The sequence below is a fragment of the Eucyclogobius newberryi genome, unplaced genomic scaffold (genome assembly GCF_026437365.1).
Source record: "Eucyclogobius newberryi isolate DKJ021-1_F unplaced genomic scaffold, fEucNew1.0.hap1 SCAF_17, whole genome shotgun sequence".
Lineage (NCBI taxonomy): Eukaryota > Metazoa > Chordata > Actinopteri > Gobiiformes > Gobiidae > Eucyclogobius > Eucyclogobius newberryi.
Window position 1 is genome coordinate 1,306,423 of NW_027315801.1, and position 21,900 is coordinate 1,328,322.

General features: G+C 47.1%; 1 protein-coding gene across 3 annotated transcripts; it reads right to left on the reverse strand.

Moving 5' to 3' along the window:
- Nucleotides 1-15,965: 15,965 nt before the first annotated feature.
- On the reverse strand, nucleotides 15,966-18,407 carry LOC140362382 (complement C1q-like protein 2). 3 transcript variants are annotated; one of them, XM_072448485.1, is made up of 5 exons: nucleotides 18,140-18,407; nucleotides 17,908-17,970; nucleotides 17,185-17,268; nucleotides 16,337-16,468; nucleotides 15,966-16,262 (listed from the first exon to the last, which is right to left on the reverse strand). In XM_072448485.1, the coding sequence occupies exons 1-5, from the start codon at nucleotides 18,372-18,374 to the stop codon at nucleotides 15,979-15,981; spliced, it is 798 nt and encodes a 265-aa protein (XP_072304586.1). In that variant the 5' UTR covers nucleotides 18,375-18,407; the 3' UTR covers nucleotides 15,966-15,978. The 3 variants fall into 3 exon arrangements, with proteins under 3 accessions (XP_072304586.1, XP_072304585.1, XP_072304587.1); XM_072448484.1 differs by having other exon boundaries at nucleotides 17,908-18,012; XM_072448486.1 differs by lacking the exon at nucleotides 17,185-17,268 and having other exon boundaries at nucleotides 17,908-18,012.
- Nucleotides 18,408-21,900: the final 3,493 nt, after the last annotated feature.

Consider the following 21,900-nt stretch of genomic DNA (forward strand, 5'->3'; position numbering starts at 1 on the left):
CATGTTTAAAAGTTGACAAGAGTTGATTCAGCAGAATATGTCTCTTTTTGCAGCCTGGCATCTGTTTCCAAGTGCATACAAATGAGCTGGCCCTCGGGGTACAAAAGGGGCCCCCCCACAGGACCTGTGACTTTCACCGTTCCTATTCTCCCCAACGTTTGCTCCGACCAAATGCATATTTAAAAAGATCATCCCAGGTTAAACATCTGGTCACTGCCTTTTAAACGAGGGTTAAAATGGCCACTTGCTCAACTTGGTAAAGTGTTGAACGAAAGTTGCCTTCCCAGCGACCGAGTTTGACGTATCGTGCGTGTTGTACATGACCGTTCTCTTTTTGTGGGTTCATTTGGACATCATGCTTCAATGAAAACGCCGGTAGCTTGGACATAAGTAACTTAACCTACTTGTCACATCCAGATCTGTAAATCGACCTGTTCAGTTGCTGGTTTTCCTGTTTTATTTTGACACTCACCACCTTGCTTTTCAGGTCTCTTCCTTTTGTCTGGTTTCCCGCCAATTCGATCACCTGACCTTCTTTTGGCAATTTCACTTGTGTTCAATAGTCTCCGCCCCTGTCTTAGTATTTAAGCCCCTCCTTTCCTGTGTTCGGTGCCACTTTTCCCACTTTGTATCGGTTTTCTCGACCTTTGAACGTGGATGAAGTACATTTCTGTTTCTTTGGAGACTACTTTCTATTTGTCTACAATAAATCTATATTGTTCAGCGAGTTGTGCCTGACTATAATGTAAGAGAGGTGTTGTTTACGACTACTTGTGTGCACCAACGCATAGTGTGAACGCACAATGTTGGTGTATCATTTTGAATTCAGACAGTAGAGACAGCTGTGATGAGTTCTCTGTCTGTTAAGCTTCAAAATGCTTTGTGTTTTATTTACAATCCAACTCTATATTATATTCACTGAGAGATAAAGTCTAATTCGTCAAACCACTATACCCCGTGTTTTGGGATTGTCCTGTTGCGCAGAAATATTGGACAGAGATCAACAAAGAGCTGCAGAATGTCTATAACGTCGCCGTCCCACTTGAGTTAAAGACTACGTGATTGGGCCTCAAAACTCCTGCCGTGGACACAGTGAGCGGATACCTCTGGAACGTCCTCTTGGCTGTGGGAAAAAGACCATCACAAAGACACAAACTTCACCAACGACTGACATTGGGAAAAACATTAAACAAATAGACAAAAAATGGCATTTGGAAATGGACGGATGAGATTCTCATTTTCATTTGAACGTGCCGTGATTTTGTTTTGTGATTTCCTGTTTTGTGCCACTTGTGTTCATTTTATCTTGGATTCTGCTCTCTTCTCTTGTCGTGCTCGTGTTGCGTTCTGCGTTTCAGGTTTAATAACTTAAAAAACATTGCAACTGACCTCTTTGGCCTTTGTTTATGCACTGTACACTTTTTGTCTTCAAGCTTCAACGCTAAAATCCCACTACGATTTCATCATGAGCTGAGACTTGTGCAGAAAAGAAGACAAATGTGTTTGGATTATTGGCAGCGCGACGCCGGCTGTGACTCCTGCGTTGCACTGAGCGGGGGGGAAAAGTCCGCCGCGACCGACCGTGACACAACGCAGCCCCAGCCACTCCGCGCAAATAAATTCACTTCAATACCGAACCGCTGCGCATTACGGAAAGAATAAAAGCGTTCGTGTGAAGTGTGCCGCGGTGGTAAAAAGCCGCTCGGCAGTTTAAATAAGCCAACAGGGTAGTGTTTACCCGACAGAGAGGGTGAAGGGTGGCTGGGGAGAAGACTGGAGGGACGGGGGGGGGGGGGGGGGGGGGGGGGGGGGGTAGTTGTCACGGTAGTCATGATGATGATGAAGTGTTTACAAATATGACTCCAAACGGGGGTCATTTTGATTTGGCGGCGAGTGCTGAGGCAGGTCCCGACCTTTAGCGAGTGACCGGAGGGCCGAGAGGGCGGGGCGGGGAAAGTGGGGGTGGTGTGTGGGGAGTCTGGTTACGGTGGTGCAAGAAAGACTCGGATTTGTTACTTAAAGGTGCGATTTTCTTATTTTGCTTTCTTATATTTACTTTATTTGGTGTATTTCTTCCTGTTGCACGTATCAATGATCGTTTTACACTAATCGATCAGGTAATTGTAGAGCAAACTTTGAGAACAGGAAGTGACATCACACTAGAGACACTCGTTCCAGTCAAAGTTTATGCAAAATTTAAACAAAAACACCCTTTTTTTGACTCTTTAAACCATAATTAATATCAAATCAAATCAATTTATTTTGATTTGATATTAATTATGGTTTAAAGAGTCAAAAAAAGTGTGTTTTTGTTTAAATTTTGCATAAAATTTAAATAATTAATAAAGGTGCTCTCATATGTTTTTTATGCAAATATCGTATTTTCCGGACTAAAAGTGGCACCAGCCAAAAAATGCATAATAGAGAAGAAAAAAACATATATAAGTCGCACTTTAGAATGAAATGTGAAAATAACAAATAATAACACATAAGTCGCTCCAGAGTATAAGTATATAAGTATAAATATAAGTATAAGTCGCACCCCGGCCACAACTATGAAAATACGGTATATGGCATTTCAGACCTGAGAAGCATTAATCACCATTCCACCTGTCATATCATGAAAACAAATTAAATTCATCATAATTAAACTTGACTGTACATTTAAGAAATTTGTAGATATTTTTTTCCGGCCTTTGTGTGTGTGTGTTTTTTGTGTGTTGCTAATCCTGATGTTGCGTTTTTCCGCAGTGTCCACAGAAAGAGCGGCTGTGCAGCGTCAGGCCCATTACGAGCCACTGGAAACGCCAGCGCTCTCCAAAGCGACCGGCCATCCATCATCCCGGCTCTCTAATCAGCATGTTTGTCACTGTAACTAAACAGAGGGAGCCCGGGCCGCGGCGTCGACGCGCCACTGGCCACGCCGCGCCCCCCCCAACCCCGCCCGGCCCCGCCCCTCCGCCCCGCCGCTGGAGGCCGCGGGCAGCCAGCCGTGACGGGGGAAGGTGACAGACTTCCCGAGGTCTCTCTCTCCCCGGCTCGGGCAGATTAAGGGGGCAGGACGGAGGCGCGCCGTGGGGCCAGGAAACGTTTGAGTACTTCTGCGGCGTTTTGCTCCGAAAGTCTTTTGTCGCGTCACGAAGGGTGGAGATACTTGTACACGGATACTTGTGGGTGTGTTCAGCTGGGGTCAGGGCTGGATACTCCACTGGACGAGGGTCGAGGGGGTGTGTTTGCGTTATCAGTCAAAATGAATCAGATAACCCAATAATACTAGTGTTTTTTTTATGGGCGGGTTTATTCTATTGACATGCTCTTTACAGAAACATCTACTGACGTGTCAAGTAATAAGTCGATTTTTAGCGTGTTGTATTTGGAAGTTAAAATACAGTATTTCAATCTTCAACATTTTCTCCTTCATTTTTGTCTTTGCCCTTTTTTTAATTCTTCTCGTCAGAACAATGTGAACGATCAGAATGAAATCAGATTACTCATACCAGATGTAACTCTTTACATCGTATTGCAATCATTTTAGAGCTCCAGAAATCGGAAAATGATCAGATTTTTGCTGCGTAATGATGGAGCGTATAAAAAAGGGTAAAGTCTTAATATGTTTAAATGAGTCATATTCTCAGCGCTTGATAAAATGATTTGAATTCAGAACTAAAAGGTTTGTTATTTTCAGAAAGTTATTCAAATAAACGTCATAAAAAGTACTTTTCAAACACAAAAAATTGATGCAACTCATTTTTCAAACTAAATTATTCAAGTAAATTTTGATGCAAAATAAAGTAGATGCAACTCATATTTGTTTGATTCATTTTCATTTTTAAAACTTTATTTTTAAAATGCATCAGTATTATTATTTTGTATTTTTCAAAATAAAAAAAATGGGCCCAAAACTTATTTTATTTGTTTCTGGTCCTACCCTGTTTTTTGTGGATAAAAAATAAGAAAATAAGAATTTTGAAAAGCATAAGGCATCAAATAAGGTCCAAGATAAGTCGCGTTTAGTGTCTTTTTCAGACAGTTGGCCGTGTGCAGCGTCCAGCGGCCGTGTGCAGCGTTCAGCGGCCGTGTGCAGCGTTCAGCGGCCGTGTGCAGCGTTCAGCGGCCGTGTGCAGCGTTCAGCGGCCGTGTGCAGCGTTCAGCGGCCGTTAGCAGCGTTCAGTGGCCGTGTGCAGCGTCCAGTGGCCGTGTGCAGCGTCCAGCGGCCGTGTGCAGCGTTCAGCGGCGTGTGCAGCGTTCAGCGGCCGTGTGCAGCGTTCAGCGGCCGTTAGCAGCGTTCAGCGGCCGTGTGCATCGTCCAGCGGCCGTGTGCAGCGTTCAGCGGCCTTTAGCAGCGTTCAGTGGCCGTGTGCAGCGTTCAGCGGCCGTGTGCAGCGTTCAGCGGCCGTGTGCAGCGTTCAGCGGCCGTGTGCAGCGTTCAGCGGCCGTTAGCAGCGTTCAGCGGCCGTGTGCATCGTCCAGTGGCCGTGTGCAGCGTTCAGTGGCCTTTAGCAGCGTTCAGCGGCCGTGTGCAGCGTCCAGCGGCCGTGTGCAGCGTTCAGTGGCCGTGTGCAGCGTTCAGTGGCCTTTAGCAGCGTTCAGCGGCCGTGTGCAGCGTCCAGCGGCCGTGTGCAGCGTCCAGCGGCCGTGTGCAGCGTCCAGCGGCCGTGTGCAGCGTCCAGCGGCCGTGTGCAGCGTTCAGCGGCCGTGTGCAGCGTTCAGCGGCCGTTAGCAGCGTTCAGCGGCCGTGTGCAGCGTCCAGCGGCCGTGTGCAGCGTTCAGCGGCCGTGTGCAGCGTTCAGCGGCCGTTAGCAGCGTTCAGCGGCCGTGTGCATCGTCCAGCGGCCGTGTGCAGCGTTCAGTGGCCTTTAGCAGCGTTCAGTGGCCGTGTGCAGCGTTCAGCGGCCGTGTGCAGCGTTCAGCGGCCGTGTGCAGCGTTCAGCGGCCGTGTGCAGCGTTCAGCGGCCGTTAGCAGCGTTCAGCGGCCGTGTGCAGCGTTCAGCGGCCGTGTGCAGCGTTCAGCGGCCGTTAGCAGCGTTCAGCGGCCGTGTGCAGCGTCCAGCGGCCGTGTGCAGCGTTCAGCGGCCGTGTGCAGCGTTCAGCGGCCGTTAGCAGCGTTCAGCGGCCGTGTGCATCGTCCAGCGGCCGTGTGCAGCGTTCAGTGGCCTTTAGCAGCGTTCAGTGGCCGTGTGCAGCGTTCAGCGGCCGTGTGCAGCGTTCAGCGGCCGTGTGCAGCGTTCAGCGGCCGTGTGCAGCGTTCAGCGGCCGTTAGCAGCGTTCAGCGGCCGTGTGCATCGTCCAGTGGCCGTGTGCAGCGTTCAGTGGCCTTTAGCAGCGTTCAGCGGCCGTGTGCAGCGTCCAGCGGCCATGTGCAGCGTTCAGTGGCCGTGTGCAGCGTTCAGTGGCCTTTAGCAGCGTTCAGTGGCCGTGTGCAGCGTTCAGCGGCCGTGTGCAGCGTTCAGCGGCCGTGTGCAGCGTTCAGCGGCCGTGTGCAGCGTTCAGCGGCCGTTAGCAGCGTTCAGCGGCCGTGTGCATCGTCCAGTGGCCGTGTGCAGCGTTCAGTGGCCTTTAGCAGCGTTCAGCGGCCGTGTGCAGCGTCCAGCGGCCATGTGCAGCGTTCAGTGGCCGTGTGCAGCGTTCAGCGGCCGTTAGCAGCGTTCAGGGGCCGTGTGCAGCGTTCAGTGGCCTTTAGCAGCGTTCAGTGGCCGTGTGCAGCGTTCAGCGGCCGTGTGCAGCGTCCAGCGGCCGTGTGCAGCGTTCAGCGGCCGTTAGCAGCGTTCAGCGGCCGTGTGCATCGTCCAGCGGCCGTGTGCAGCGTTCAGTGGCCTTTAGCAGCGTTCAGCGGCCGTGTGCAGCGTCCAGCGGCCGTGTGCAGCGTTCAGTGGCCGTGTGCAGCGTTCAGCGGCCGTTAGCAGCGTTCAGGGGCCGTGTGCAGCGTTCAGTGGCCTTTAGCAGCGTTCAGTGGCCGTGTGCAGCGTTCAGCGGCCGTGTGCATCGTCCAGTGGCCGTGTGCAGCGTTCAGTGGCCTTTAGCAGCGTTCAGTGGCCGTGTGCAGCGTTCAGCGGCCGTGTGCAGCGTTCAGCGGCCGTTAGCAGCGTTCAGCGGCCGTGTGCAGCGTTCAGTGGCCGTGTGCAGCGTTCAGTGGCCGTGTGCAGCGTTCAGCGGCCGTGTGCATCGTCCAGTGGCCGTGTGCAGCGTTCAGTGGCCTTTAGCAGCGTTCAGCGGCCGTGTGCAGCGTCCAGCGGCCGTGTGCAGCGTTCAGTGGCCGTGTGCAGCGTTCAGCGGCCGTTAGCAGCGTTCAGGGGCCGTGTGCAGCGTTCAGTGGCCTTTAGCAGCGTTCAGTGGCCGTGTGCAGCGTTCAGCGGCCGTGTGCATCGTCCAGTGGCCGTGTGCAGCGTTCAGTGATCTTTAGCAGCGTTCAGTGGCCGTGTGCAGCGTTCAGCGGCCGTGTGCAGCGTTCAGCGGCCGTTAGCAGCGTTCAGCGGCCGTGTGCAGCGTTCAGTGGCCGTGTGCAGCGTTCAGTGGCCGTGTGCAGCGTTCAGCGGCCGTGTGCATCGTCCAGTGGCCGTGTGCAGCGTTCAGTGGCCTTTAGCAGCGTTCAGCGGCCGTGTGCAGCGTCCAGCGGCCGTGTGCAGCGTTCAGTGGCCGTGTGCAGCGTTCAGCGGCCGTTAGCAGCGTTCAGGGGCCGTGTGCAGCGTTCAGTGGCCTTTAGCAGCGTTCAGTGGCCGTGTGCAGCGTTCAGCGGCCGTGTGCATCGTCCAGTGGCCGTGTGCAGCGTTCAGTGGCCTTTAGCAGCGTTCAGTGGCCGTGTGCAGCGTTCAGCGGCCGTGTGCAGCGTTCAGCGGCCGTTAGCAGCGTTCAGCGGCCGTGTGCAGCGTTCAGTGGCCGTGTGCAGCGTTCAGCGGCCGTTAGCAGCGTTCAGCGGCCGTTAGCAGCGTTCAGCGGCCGTGTGCAGCGTTCAGTGGCCGTGTGCAGCGTTCAGCGGCCGTTAGCAGCGTTCAGTGGCCTTTAGCAGCGTTCAGCGGCCGTGTGCAGCGTTCAGTGGCCGTGTGCAGCGTTCAGTGGCCGTGTGCAGCGTTCAGCGGCCGTGTGCATCGTTCAGTGGCCGTGTGCAGCGTTCAGTGGCCTTTAGCAGCGTTCAGCGGCCGTGTGCAGCGTCCAGCGGCCGTGTGCAGCGTTCAGTGGCCGTGTGCAGCGTTCAGCGGCCGTTAGCAGCGTTCAGGGGCCGTGTGCAGCGTTCAGTGGCCTTTAGCAGCGTTCAGTGGCCGTGTGCAGCGTTCAGCGGCCGTGTGCATCGTCCAGTGGCCGTGTGCAGCGTTCAGTGGCCTTTAGCAGCGTTCAGTGGCCGTGTGCAGCGTTCAGCGGCCGTGTGCAGCGTTCAGCGGCCGTTAGCAGCGTTCAGCGGCCGTGTGCAGCGTTCAGTGGCCGTGTGCAGCGTTCAGTGGCCGTGTGCAGCGTTCAGCGGCCGTGTGCATCGTCCAGTGGCCGTGTGCAGCGTTCAGTGGCCTTTAGCAGCGTTCAGCGGCCGTGTGCAGCGTCCAGCGGCCGTGTGCAGCGTTCAGCGGCCGTTAGCAGCGTTCAGCGGCCGTGTGCAGCGTTCAGTGGCCGTGTGCAGCGTTCAGCGGCCGTTAGCAGCGTTCAGTGGCCTTTAGCAGCGTTCAGCGGCCGTGTGCAGCGTTCAGCGGCCGTTAGCAGCGTTCAGCGGCCGTGTGCAGCGTTCAGCGGCCGTGTGCAGCGTTCAGTGGCCGTTAGCAGCGTTCAGGGGCCGTGTGCAGCGTTCAGTGGCCTTTAGCAGCGTTCAGTGGCCGTGTGCAGCGTTCAGCGGCCGTGTGCATCGTCCAGTGGCCGTGTGCAGCGTTCAGTGATCTTTAGCAGCGTTCAGTGGCCGTGTGCAGCGTTCAGCGGCCGTGTGCAGCGTTCAGCGGCCGTTAGCAGCGTTCAGCGGCCGTGTGCAGCGTTCAGTGGCCGTGTGCAGCGTTCAGTGGCCGTGTGCAGCGTTCAGCGGCCGTGTGCATCGTCCAGTGGCCGTGTGCAGCGTTCAGTGGCCTTTAGCAGCGTTCAGCGGCCGTGTGCAGCGTCCAGCGGCCGTGTGCAGCGTTCAGTGGCCGTGTGCAGCGTTCAGCGGCCGTTAGCAGCGTTCAGGGGCCGTGTGCAGCGTTCAGTGGCCTTTAGCAGCGTTCAGTGGCCGTGTGCAGCGTTCAGCGGCCGTGTGCATCGTCCAGTGGCCGTGTGCAGCGTTCAGTGGCCTTTAGCAGCGTTCAGTGGCCGTGTGCAGCGTTCAGCGGCCGTGTGCAGCGTTCAGCGGCCGTTAGCAGCGTTCAGCGGCCGTGTGCAGCGTTCAGTGGCCGTGTGCAGCGTTCAGCGGCCGTTAGCAGCGTTCAGCGGCCGTTAGCAGCGTTCAGCGGCCGTGTGCAGCGTTCAGTGGCCGTGTGCAGCGTTCAGCGGCCGTTAGCAGCGTTCAGTGGCCTTTAGCAGCGTTCAGCGGCCGTGTGCAGCGTTCAGTGGCCGTGTGCAGCGTTCAGTGGCCGTGTGCAGCGTTCAGCGGCCGTGTGCATCGTTCAGTGGCCGTGTGCAGCGTTCAGTGGCCTTTAGCAGCGTTCAGCGGCCGTGTGCAGCGTCCAGCGGCCGTGTGCAGCGTTCAGTGGCCGTGTGCAGCGTTCAGCGGCCGTTAGCAGCGTTCAGGGGCCGTGTGCAGCGTTCAGTGGCCTTTAGCAGCGTTCAGTGGCCGTGTGCAGCGTTCAGCGGCCGTGTGCATCGTCCAGTGGCCGTGTGCAGCGTTCAGTGGCCTTTAGCAGCGTTCAGTGGCCGTGTGCAGCGTTCAGCGGCCGTGTGCAGCGTTCAGCGGCCGTTAGCAGCGTTCAGCGGCCGTGTGCAGCGTTCAGTGGCCGTGTGCAGCGTTCAGTGGCCGTGTGCAGCGTTCAGCGGCCGTGTGCATCGTCCAGTGGCCGTGTGCAGCGTTCAGTGGCCTTTAGCAGCGTTCAGCGGCCGTGTGCAGCGTCCAGCGGCCGTGTGCAGCGTTCAGCGGCCGTTAGCAGCGTTCAGCGGCCGTGTGCAGCGTTCAGTGGCCGTGTGCAGCGTTCAGCGGCCGTTAGCAGCGTTCAGTGGCCTTTAGCAGCGTTCAGCGGCCGTGTGCAGCGTTCAGCGGCCGTTAGCAGCGTTCAGCGGCCGTGTGCAGCGTTCAGCGGCCGTGTGCAGCGTTCAGTGGCCGTTAGCAGCGGTAGTGCATGTGGCCTGATCGTGTTACACTCTGTGGGTTGGAGCGGTCGCGGTGGCCAGTCGCACACAGAGGGAGAACATGCAGACGCTCATTTCTGCACAGTAAAACCACACTATATCAAATCAAGCATTTCCACATGTGGGCCAGGAGTGACAGGAGAGGCTCATTGTCAGAGCTCTGGGGCCCTCTACTGGCGGAAAACATGAACTGCGTGAGAAAAGTATCACAAGACATACACAAAATACACAACGAATACATATCTTAAAGAAGCACTATGTAACTTTGCCTTGGAGATGTTATTGCTTTGAGGGACATTTTACTTAACAACAACCTATTTACTCAATTAAATGTCATTATAATGCTGAAGAAAAACATCTCCATGGAGACGAGCAGAATTTGTCTAGGCCGCCACATAGGAAGGTATTTAATGTTTTATTGTACTTAATGTAGAGACAGAAAGACTCAACTGGTTGTAACTCACTGCTACAATTAACACAATTAATATGTTAAAATAGAATGTACAGTTTAAGAATGAAAGCCTCCTGGTTTATGGTAGAGAGTGCCAGTACTTCAAACAATATCACTCAAGGGTTACAAAGTACAAAGTACAAAGAAGTCTCAAGTAGGAGAGATTGGGGGGAAATGAAATCAAATTAAAAATAAGAATAACTGTCTTTGAGAAGCATCAAGCGCCACAAGTTAATGTAATTGGAATGACAAATCTTAAATAATACACAATCTGGTATCTTAAAAATACACAAAAACGAGCCACAGAAATGTTCAAACTTATGGCGTCTGACTCACAGAGGCATCGAACAGTATTTATACTTCAGCCTTTATCAAGAGGAACTGTTCTTCCTCAAAGGCCAAAGTGAGCCACAGTTCCTGGACCTTCGGAGAACAAACCATGGACTGGATTCTTTATAAAGCTGAGAATATGTCATTTTTGCCTCTGATGTAATCATTGAAAAGCAGCTCTGCTCAGAGGAACGTCCCATGTGAACGTCTGCCTGGATTCTCTTTGTTAAGTGTAAATCAGAGTCAAGCTGGTGTCTTGAGGACGGTCGGATCGATACTTGTTGAGCTCCACAATTCGTCTTTAAAAGCTGATAATGTAACAACAACAAAACATGTTTTAGAGCGGAATTAGGGCTGGACAATTATTCAAAATATGGACAGATCTAGATCGAGTCATGTAAAAATGTGAACTCTTTGTGTGGAGTTTGTGAATGAAGAGGTCGATAAAAACATGTGGTTTGAGATCAGACTTTGGAAGAAGACATTTTAATATTATGGGTGTTAAAATGCACATAAGATAAGATATTCCTTTATTGTCCCACATGGGGAAATTTCATTGTTGCAACGCAGGAAGATACAGAAGAACAGATCATTTATAGGAAGTCTGAAAAACACTTTCAGTAGAAGATCTCCTATAAACAAAAACTCTATTAAAACTATTAAAACTCTGTATAGTTCATGAAATTATTACTAAACGCCATTTTACTTTGTTTTTGGAAAGACCCAATAAAATCGAGATTTCTCAATAAATGAAAAAAAAAATTAATTATTTTTCACATATATTTTTCCAAACGCCGCAGATGATTTGATGGGAAATCTGTGGTTTTCCGCTTTTCTTTCATGCATAACATGTCCAACAGTCTGAGAGTTCATTTTCCCCAGACTATAGACAAAAATAAAATAATATAGTACATACACATATATTTGCTGATCATATTAGTTCAAGCGGCGGTTGAAAGGGAAATAATGATGGCCAATGATGTCAAATTGCTCATATTACAAAGAGTTTTGATTCATTTTAGTGCAAAACGCATAGGTATTTGTTCAATATCGCGACATTAGCCATAGTATTACTTTGTATCGGATCGAATCAAAATTCTGTGGTATCGCTCATCACTAACTCGTCTGTTGTCATTTTAAGGACCCAAACCATCCAAACCTGAACATTTACAAAGTGCAGCTTGGAGCCTACCGACACACCAGAAGAAACGAGCTCAGGAGTGCGCCGCTAAAACATGTCGAGGGGCCGAAAACGAAGATTGAGTGATCGGCTCCTGCCCCCTGGACTCCCCCCCGTCTTTGGAAACCAAGGGTCTCCAGAAGGTATTGGCGCACGTCTCCGCGCGGCGAAACTTAAAACCACCGCTCGGCCAAAGCGTGTCGTAGCTCCTGCGTCAAGAAGGTTTATTTTCCCAAGCGAAAACCTGCTCTTCGTAATTCTCTTGATTTGTTTAGAGAGAGCGGATGGGACTGGCCTGAATGTCGACAAGAGACCCCTGTTACCAGCTTTTGACTTTTTTATATAATATGACATTCAAAACGGGACAAAATGTTCTGCATGTTGTGTCACCGGGATTTAACTAAGACGAAAGGTAAAAGTGGTGCCAGAGTCAGGACTAAACATGGAGCGGCCTCCTGCTGGTGCCAGAGTCAGGACTAAACATGGAGCGGCCTCCTGCTGGTGCCAGAGTCAGGACTAAACATGGACCGGCCTCCTGCTGGTGCCAGAGTCAGGACTAAACATGGACCGGCCTCCTGCTGGTGCCAGAGTCAGGACTAAACATGGAGCGGCCTCCTGCTGGTGCCAGAGTCAGGACTAAACATGGAGCGGCCTCCTGCTGGTGCCAGAGTCAGGACTAAACATGGACAGGCCTCCTGCTGGTGCCAGAGTCAGGACTAAACATGGAGCGGCCTCCTGCTGGTGCCAGAGTCAGGACTAAACATGGACCGGCCTCCTGCTGGTGCCAGAGTCAGGACTAAACATGGACCGGCCTCCTGCTGGTGCCAGAGTCAGGACTAAACATGGATAAATCTAAAGCTAAAAACAGTTTGGTTCAGCTGTGCGACTGAAATAATTCTATTTGCACTTTTCTCTTTCATTATTTAAACTGTTTGAATTGTCTTGTGTGTGAAATGTGCTCCACAAATAAACTTACCTTTACTACTGTGGAAAACATGGGCCAGTTTGTTACAGCTGTATTTCCTAAGAAAAATACAATTCTGTTAAAAAAAACAATCCAAACATAAAGATCTGATCTTTTATTGTCTTGTTTTATTGTGGAGGACTCTGTCCTGGGACAGGGCTCACATGCTTTAACGTCAAGAACAAGTGCATCATCAACGTCCCATGAAACACAAACATGAGAATAAAAAAACACGAGTGAGTCAAGCACAAATGATGTTTGTTTCTGATTTTGCCAAATAATTATAAATGACAGTCATCATAATGTTCAAGTCATCTTCAGAGCACAATTTGAATGTTATCAACAAACCTCCCAATAATAACAGAAATAAAAACTTATTTGGCCCTTAAATTCCTTCTCTTTATTTACACAGAAGTTCGTAATTATTTTCTCACTCTCCGATTATTCTACTTGAAATTAAAGGCAGTATGGACGATTTTTCTGCGATTTGAGAACTCAGGGGAAGTGCTCATGCCACTCCCCCGTGCACATGCCACTCCCCCGTGCACATGCCACTCCCCCGTGCTCATGCCACTCCCCCGTGCACATGCCACTCCCCCGTGCTCATGCCACTCCCCCGTGCTCATGCCACTCCCCCGTGCACATGCCACTCCCCCGTGCACATGCCACTCCCCCGTGCACATGCCACTCCCCCGTGCTCATGCCACTCCCCCGTGCACATGCCACTCCCCCGTGCACATGCCACTCCCCCGTGCTCATGCCACTCCCCCGTGCTCATGCCACTCCCCCGTGCTCATGCCCCTCCCCCGTGCACATGCCACTCCCCCGTGCACATGCCACTCCCCCGTGCACATGCCACTCCCCCGTGCACATGCCACTCCCCCGTGCACATGCCACTCCCCCGTGCTCATGCCCCTCCCCCGTGCACAGGCCACTCCCCCGTGCACATGCCACTCCCCCGTGCACATGCCACTCCCCCGTGCTCATGCCCCTCCCCCGTGCACATGCCACTCCCCCGTGCTCATGCCCCTCCCCCGTGCACATGCCACTCCCCCGTGCTCATGCCCCTCCCCCGTGCACATGCCACTCCCCCGTGTGGACTGATACAACACACACGTGCGTTTGTTTATTAGCGCAACGGAGCGCATCACATCTCTCGTCTCCTGTAGATTTCTATCCATTTCTGCGTCAGCTCGAACTGTCTTTCTCCGTCTTCATTTTGTCCCGTACACTGAGGGAACTATATTATGATAGATCCATGCGCTTAGGCACGCGGAAACGTGGGGACGAGCCTGACGCGGCTGCAGGTGAGCGATAGGTGCGTTTTATGATTGATACGTGGCAGGACAAATGATTTATCCACGACACGAGGAAATATGATAAAAAAGTTGCTGAAAAAAATTGTCCATACCACCTTTAAGTTAGTTACAAAGGATGTAAATGTACATGAACTAAGCCGGGCTCACCACTAGGGGGCTCCAAAGTTTAACGTGTCAACCACAAGTGAAAGAGGTCAGGCAAATCAGATCAAGTCTGAGAGGCAAAACGTCTCTAAAATCAGCTTAAAAAAGTGGGAAATATAATGTCAGATTTTGATGTCACAGTTATTGAGGAAAAAAACAAGACAATGTAACAATTCTTCACGATTACTGAGACAAAACTACAATGATCTTTCATTTTCTTTCATTCCTATTGTTTTAAAGGGTGAAAAACACAGTTCCTTTATCATTGGAGGGTGCGGTGTGTCCCATTCTTAGACTCTGAGGTATTAGGTTGGACTAATCTTTAAAAGTTAATTTATTCATAGAGATTTGGACAGATGTATGGCCTGAGCAACATTGCGAGAAGCTCTTCCCAGGGGAAACGTCTAGTGCAAAGGCGAGGGAGGCGGGGCAAGGAAGTCTGGATATACAGACTGTACTTCAAACGTATATCTAACTCGCTGACCGACCGCCGTGGACAGTACAAACAAGAGACCGCCACTGTCCGGTAAAGAGAGAAAGAAATGAAAGAACTCATTATTTACTGTTATTGGCCTTTAAACATTGAGTAACTTTCCTTTGGCATCTGGTGTTTAAAAAAAGCTAAATATCTTCATATCACTCATGCCACGCCAGGAATCGACTTTGGACCTCATCTACTGGCAGCAGATGGAATTACACAGGTGAGATGCACAAATGCTAGCTTTCCTCTGACATGCTAATGCAGCCACACAGTTATATTAGACCTGTCACAATAAAAAAAAGACAAAAATGACGGACGATATATTGCCCCTGAAAATATCAAGAACTGATTTTTTAATTTTTTTTAAATATTCACACAATAATAATCTCTACTTGTATCTAACTGAATTCATTAACTTTAAAGCTTTAATAAACTGCTGTATCAGATCCAGTTTGAAAACTTCCTCAAGCCAATGTCCAGAACTTCAGTGTTTCCTTTGTATTATAATACATCATTTTCACACTTTTTCGCACTTTTTCACAATAATAATTGATTTGATCTGATAAATCTATTTTAAAATTATGAATATATATGTATATATATATTTTTTTATGTTCATTTTAAGTAGATATAAAGCTGACAAAGGCTGTGTGAAGGAGAATTCTGCTGCACGGATCAGAACATCAGACACACACTGGACTGTGTCACTCAGAACTTCATTTTTAAAGTTTAGCTTCTCATGTTTGTAGAAATAAACAAATCAATACCAAAAGTAAAATCTAACTCATTCTCATATATATCAACGTAATAATGGAGAGTTGTACTATTGATTGATCTAGATCTATATCCAAACATTACATGAACACTTGGTAAAATTAAAGAAACTACTGTTTTTTGGGTTGAAATTACATCCTGTGCCGATGGTGCAGTGGTTCAAGCCGTTGCACTTGTGCTGTCGCTACACTGCTACAGCCAAATGTTTAGACCCTCTCGTTTCATGCTACAACTAGGGATGTCCCAGTCTGTTTTTTTAAGCTCTCGACCTGAGACTGATCTTTCAAAGTTTGAAGTTTCAAATACTGATCCCCAATCTCCGATCTTCTTATTTTTAATGTTTTTATCACCCTTAGTTTAGTCTGATCCTGTGTCTTTAGAACAGTTAAGTCTGAATGCCAAGTTCCAGTTTTATTAAATTGTTACCATCTAAAATGAGCCTATTTTATCCTAATTATTTGTTTTAATATTGCTAAGGTCACAATTAGACAGTGCAAACACACACACACACACACAATGGAATATGTCGTCTGGGAGATGAGATGTAGAGCTTGTCAAGAAAAAGTGTTTGGACAGCGATAAAGCGGAAACTGATATGTAAAAAAACATTTTATTTCCTGCTTAACAGATCATAATACAGCTTTACCACAATACACTAAACAATGAGTTGCTAAGAGTTTTGTGCAAGAGCAGAGTTCAATATAGTAATTATTAATCTCAAATCATCAAATCAATTTATTTTTGTTGATTAATTTATATTATTATAATCTGCAATCTCAAAGTCAAACATTACATTTTATTGTCTTTTTTTTATTATTTTGTTTATTTTCCAAGCTATTTAGGCTGTTTTTTTTTAAACTTGGCCACTAAAACGCTTATAATTTATGTATAGTAATATCATTTTAGATTTTATCATGTAATATATTTGGGAGTTTTATATCATTTAGTTTAATCATCTTGTTAACTTTGTCGTCATTGTAGGAATAAAAGTGGCGAAATGTGAACAGTGTTAATATGAAAAAGTATAAGAAGTATGATCCATGATGTGGGTTCGATGTTTAAAGTGCATGTACATGTTACTGTAAAATGTAAGGATTAAAAAACACGTTTGTCTCACATTGTGAACAGCAGGTGACCACTGAATGTGCAGTGGTGATTTCCATTATCAAATATTATTGTATTCTGCCACAGACGCACAAACACGATGTCTCCAGCCTCCAGGAGCAGTGTGGCCCCGTTAGAGGATTTGCCGAATCCATTTGTCTGATGTTCATAAGCAATGCAAATATTCCCTCCATTCTTCACCAACACAGCCGATGAAGCATGTGAGGAACGTCCATGTGCACCAATGTGGATCTCAAAGTGGTAGGCCCCTCTCACCGGTGCAGTGAAAAAGCCTGTAGGACATTTAGACATTTAGTGTTGGTAAATGTCACACACTGTAGATCGGTGTAACGTGTGAGTGCTTCACCTGAGTCTGGGTTGTAGGCATTTCCAATGTTTGTGATCACAAATCTGAAGGTTAAAGGGACCTGAGTGTTAAAGGGTCCAGTGGTTCCATCGCCTGAAGCCAATAAAGATGCAGAGAAAGCCACTTGTCCAACTGAAAAAGATATATAATAAACATAAAGTCTGCACGTTAACTGTCTGTAACCAAAGGATATAGCAGTATAAATGTGGTTAATAGCAGTAGTTTGGAGCTAAACCATGGTGTTGTCTTCAACAAACTCTTTCTCATAGTTTCAGCGCTCAAAACACAGCCAGGGCCAATCATCTTATTTCAAAAAGCCCAAATGGGAAGTTTAACCCTGAAACCTTGAAGAGAATGTGTTGTTGAAGCTGTAGTATTTTAGCCTCTCATGAATTAAAGGCGTAATGGACGATTTTTTAGCCCAAATCTGAGTCTCATTTCCTCGTGGCGTGGACGGCTGATTAGTCCTGCCACGTATCAATCATAGGATGCACCCTTTGCTCACCTGCAGCCTCGTCGGCTCGTCCCCACGACAGCAGCATGTTTCCCTGTGTCTAAGCGCTTGGATCTGTTATAATATAGTTCCCTCAGTGACAGGACAAAATTAAGACAGAGAAAGACAGTTCGAGCTGTCTCAGGAGAGACGGAAATCTACAGGAGACGAGAGATGCGATGCGATCCGTCGCACTAATAAACAAACACACTTCTAGCCACGATGCTCCGCACGGATGTCGTGCACGGGGGGAGTGTGCATGCGCACTTCTGCTTCAGTTCTCAAATCGTCCATTACGCCTTAAACACTTCTGGAAACTGAGACTGAAGTGTCAATACCAATGATCAAGTCTCACCTTGTCTGTCTCTCCTCAGGGACGCCACATGGTTTTCAGTCACGTTTGTCCGAGTCTTTATGCTGTAAAGTTCTGCGGCTTGGCCTGAAATGGAGAAAAGTAAGAACAATTGTACTGATATTGCAAATAAAGCTTCATCATATCTGTCTCCCTAACTTTTCCTTCAAAATATACTTGAGACAAAAGTGGGCGTAGAGACAAATCCCTGTGTTTTAGACTCTCCACAAGTGCTGATGCAGGAGATAAACTCATACACTCTAAACTGCACAAGGACAAACATATTTGCATATACATAACTTTTATACATGTTTGTATGATATTTCGTCAAAATCCAGCACAAAACAGCACCTCCATTTTCAGTAAATAAATAAGTAATTTTACATCAATGTAGCAATTTAAAAAAAATATAAGGAGTCTGAAGCTGTGTTGAAGATATAAATAGAATAGTTCTTTAAAGCAACAGAATGTAATTTTCAACACAGAATATTTCTCTAATTTCACTAATTGTAGAAGTTTAGACATAGAATGTGACCATTCTAAAATAAAACTCTTCATGGTCCAATCTTATGTTTGCTCTAATGAGAATAGTCCCAATTCTATTTTTGGTAACAATTAGTTTCGTTCCAATCAAATCTAAAATAACAAATGTCAATTTCCACCATAAATAACAATCACCTTGTTTCAGCATCAATGTGTCAATTTTACAATGACTAATTACTGCACCTTGTTGCCGTGAGTCCACATCGTTGGTCTTCATTTCCAGCTCTCCCAGTTTGGCTGCTTGTTCTCTCATTTCGACTGCTTGTTGTCCCAGTTTGGCTTCTTGTTCTCCCAGTTTGACTCTCATTTCAGCTGCTTGTTCTAAGACGTCGTGGATAATGTGGACAAGCGATGTGTAAATAAATGACTCAATAAAACAAAAGTATTACAAATGCAAAGAAGTGCTGAGCCTGACCTTGGTTGAGCGCGTGCAGCTGCTCGATCCTGACCCTGTGTTCAGCCAGAGCGGCGCTCATGTCTCGCAGCACAGCGTGGAGGTCTGATGGACAGGGCTGAGGCTGCTCCGGGACATTCACACTCTCAGGACCCACTTGTCTTTGTTCACTGATCTCATTGTCCTGAAGTTCAGCTCCTGACAGAGAGCAGAGCAGCAGCAGCAGCAGAACATGCAACACACTCACTCTTTCCATTGTGTCTAGAATTGTGAGACCAACAAACGCTCTCACACTTATAAACACTTATTTTCATGAGTCATTATATACCACAGTTTTATCTCTCACGTGCACATGAGTTTAGATAAGATTAACTATAAAATCATAAAACACAGTCCAGATCTTCTGCATGAAAACGTTGAGTCATCAATATTTCGTTTCATGTTGAATTTTGATATTTAGGCCGACACATGTTTTCTTATTTCTTAGTAGTTTTAGGTTTGTTAATATCATAATGCATGTCATAAATAGTGCTCTTTTGTGGATACTCAAAAGCACTAAAGGTTTTTGCCAGACACACAAATATAAACTCTAAAGGAAAAATATGCATTAAGTGCTCAAATATCAGAACTGTTCCAATCGTTATTGTCAGTTGAAGTCAAAGAGTAAAGAGGAACGCTTCAAGGACCTGCAAGCAGTGATGAAAGTCGTGAAAAATGGTATAAAAGGTGCTCTTTGGTGAAGGTCAATAAAATAACAACAACAAGGCACTCTCTGACTGTTTGAAGACATGCCATAACTAATAAAGACATTTAAGTTTCATGAGAGTGCCTTGTTTTTGTGTATTTCTTACACAGTAGTTTCAGTTACATTGTACAAAAGGACAGCAGCATTTAACAGAGAAAAACCTTGATTACTGCTGTAAGAAGTCAAACAAGTCAAACATGCACCCGAAGAAATCTAGCAAGTCAAACATTGCTTACAAGGGTGTGTTCATACTCTGTTTGGACAAACTCTGGTTCACTGTCGATGAAGCATAAACATGCTCTAAAGACAGAAGAGTACAGACGAGCAGACAAATGTGTCTCTTTACATGTGGTGCTAAACATACACAAATGACCTGTCCATTTGAATTTGTTCACAGAAGTAACTTTAGCAATAGAGCTCCCCCTGCAGTTCCTTTGTGAAAATGCACTGTCAAAGAACAGACCTCAAAGTGTTTTTTATTGTTATTTTTATTTAAATAAGACAGTACAATTACATAAAGAAACATATAACATTTCCAAGTGTAAAAAAGAGCGAGGGTTTCTCAGGGGAGTTGTCTTTGGGTTGATGAGCCATTGCCATGTTGCAAGGCTGGTTTCCCGCCAGGGGAGACAATGGGCACGACAAACAGCCCGGAAATACATATTTAACCACCACGACCAAGACGTTGAATGAGGTAAAAATGTTACTTAGTTCTCCTTTACTCCATTTCCAGTGTTTGTCTTTGTATTCTGTGAAAGTCTCCTGGCTGTTGGTGGTACTGCGCCTTCATTTTCTCACATTACTGGACCTCCAGACGCCTTAAGGGTCTGAAATGTCTCCAAGTACGGTTCTAAAGCGGCAAAAAAGTCATAGTGGAACTGTCATCACTGATGTAATATAAGTACATAAACTCTCAACAATAAGTATTTATGTATTTGGAGATGGGAAAGATGTATGTGCTTTTTTCTCAACTGGATAAAAAATTGTTTTATGTTCCGATAAAAAGACTAATGAACGTGTTGATCTCAATTCAGTGCTACACATAAGCCTGACGACAGTGTATAATTGTCCTGGACTGTGCTTTTTTAGCAGAGAATACAAAAAGCTTACAGTATATTTCTTGAATACATGTTGTTACTAGCTTTCCTGTAAATGTTTTATTTATTATATGTTTATCTCCTGCATTGACCCCATTTTGTGATTAACTGGAACTACTCGTTTGAAAGAGATAAGAAGTTGTTTGGGACGTCTGTGTTTCCTCGTTGCACTTTGTATAGTAATAAAAAATAACTTTGACAAGGGAAAGTACAACATAATGACCCACAATAAATAAAGTTCATCTTGTTAAACTGTCTGTGGGTGCACGTGTGGTTCACTGATCTGAGACATTTTAAAAACTGCTCAGTTTTACCAGCCCGTCAGCCATAAGAGCAGCCAATCTATTGTAGCTGTATGTGACGGACATTACTGCACCTTTTACCATAAGCTCAGAGACATGACATCTCCAGCCTCTAAGAGCAAAGTGGCTCCATTTGCTGAGGTGCCGGATCCATTTGTTGAAATATGTTGTTGATTCTTCACTAACACACTATTGAACCCATTGTGTCCATCTGCACCGATGTGAAACTCAAAGTGATAGACTCTCACGAAGAACCCTGAAGAATATGGAACATACGGTAGTGTTAACATTTAGAGAGTCACCTGTGTTTGGGTCGGAGGCATCTTCAATGTTTGAGAAGAGGAATTTGAAAAAGAAAATGGTGGGACAGTCTATATTAATGAACATTTATGTAAATGCATCAGATTTAGCAACCAAGGTATTTTTTCATCTTCATTACCCAAAATTATTTAAAACAATGTATGTACAATTTATTTACACCCATTTTAATCAGAATCAGAGAATCACAAAAGGTTTAATGCCGTTGTCATTGAACATAGTACATCACATTCTAACCTCTGCAGAAGAATGTTGTGGTCGATGGTCAAACGCTGAGGTCAGAACCAGGACTGAGGCCAGTCCATCATCAGCGGCTAATGACAAATCGTTTGTGACTTTAACTAGTGCAGTTTCAGTGCTGTGGTGGGTTCTGAACCCTGCTGTGGTGGGCTCTGAACCCTGCTGTGGTGGGTTCTGAACCCTGCTGTGGTGGGCTCTGAACCCTGCTGTGGTGGGCTCTGAACCCTGCTGTGGTGGGCTCTGAACCCTGCTGTGGTGGGCTCTGAACCCTGCTGTGGTGGGCTCTGAACCCTGCTGTGGTGGGTTCTGAACCCTGCTGTGGTGGGCTCTGAACCCTGCTGTGGTGGGCTCTGAACCCTGCTGTGGTGGGCTCTGGACCCTACTGTGGTGGGCTCTGGACCCTACTGTGGTGGGCTCTGAACCCTGCTGTGGTGGGCTCTGAACCCTGCTGTGGTGGGCTCTGAACCCTGCTGTGGTGGGTTCTGAACCCTGCTGTGGTGGGCTCTGGACCCTGCTGTGGTGGGCTCTGGACCCTGACTAGAAAACTTCAAATAAGTTATTGTCCTGCAGGTGGCGACAAAACTGTTTAACTACAACTTTTTCAAGGATTTTAGAGTCAAAGGGAAGATTATAAATAGGTCTGTAGTTTACCAATAGGTCGGGATCTAAATTAGTCTTTTTCAGAAGCGGTTTAATGACGTCATGTTTGAAGGACGTGGAACATAAGCACTTTCGAGTGAAGTATTTATTATATTAAGAATAGAGGAATGCTTGGAATGGGGTTTAGGACACAAGTTGAGCTTTTAGAGGACATAATGGCTGAAGTTATCAGATAAGATAAAATAATCCTTTAATATCCACACAAGGGGAAATTTCATTGTTGCACTGCAGTAGAAACAGGAGGAAAGGACAGATTATAGGAAGTTTCAAAAAAACACTCTTAATAGAACTCTTATGAACAAAAACAAAAACACTTATTAATAAAAACTCCTCTCCTATCTTAATAGGGAATGGAGGGGGGAAATAAAATAAAATAGATAAAAATAAAAAGATAAAAATAATAACATAATAATATAATAA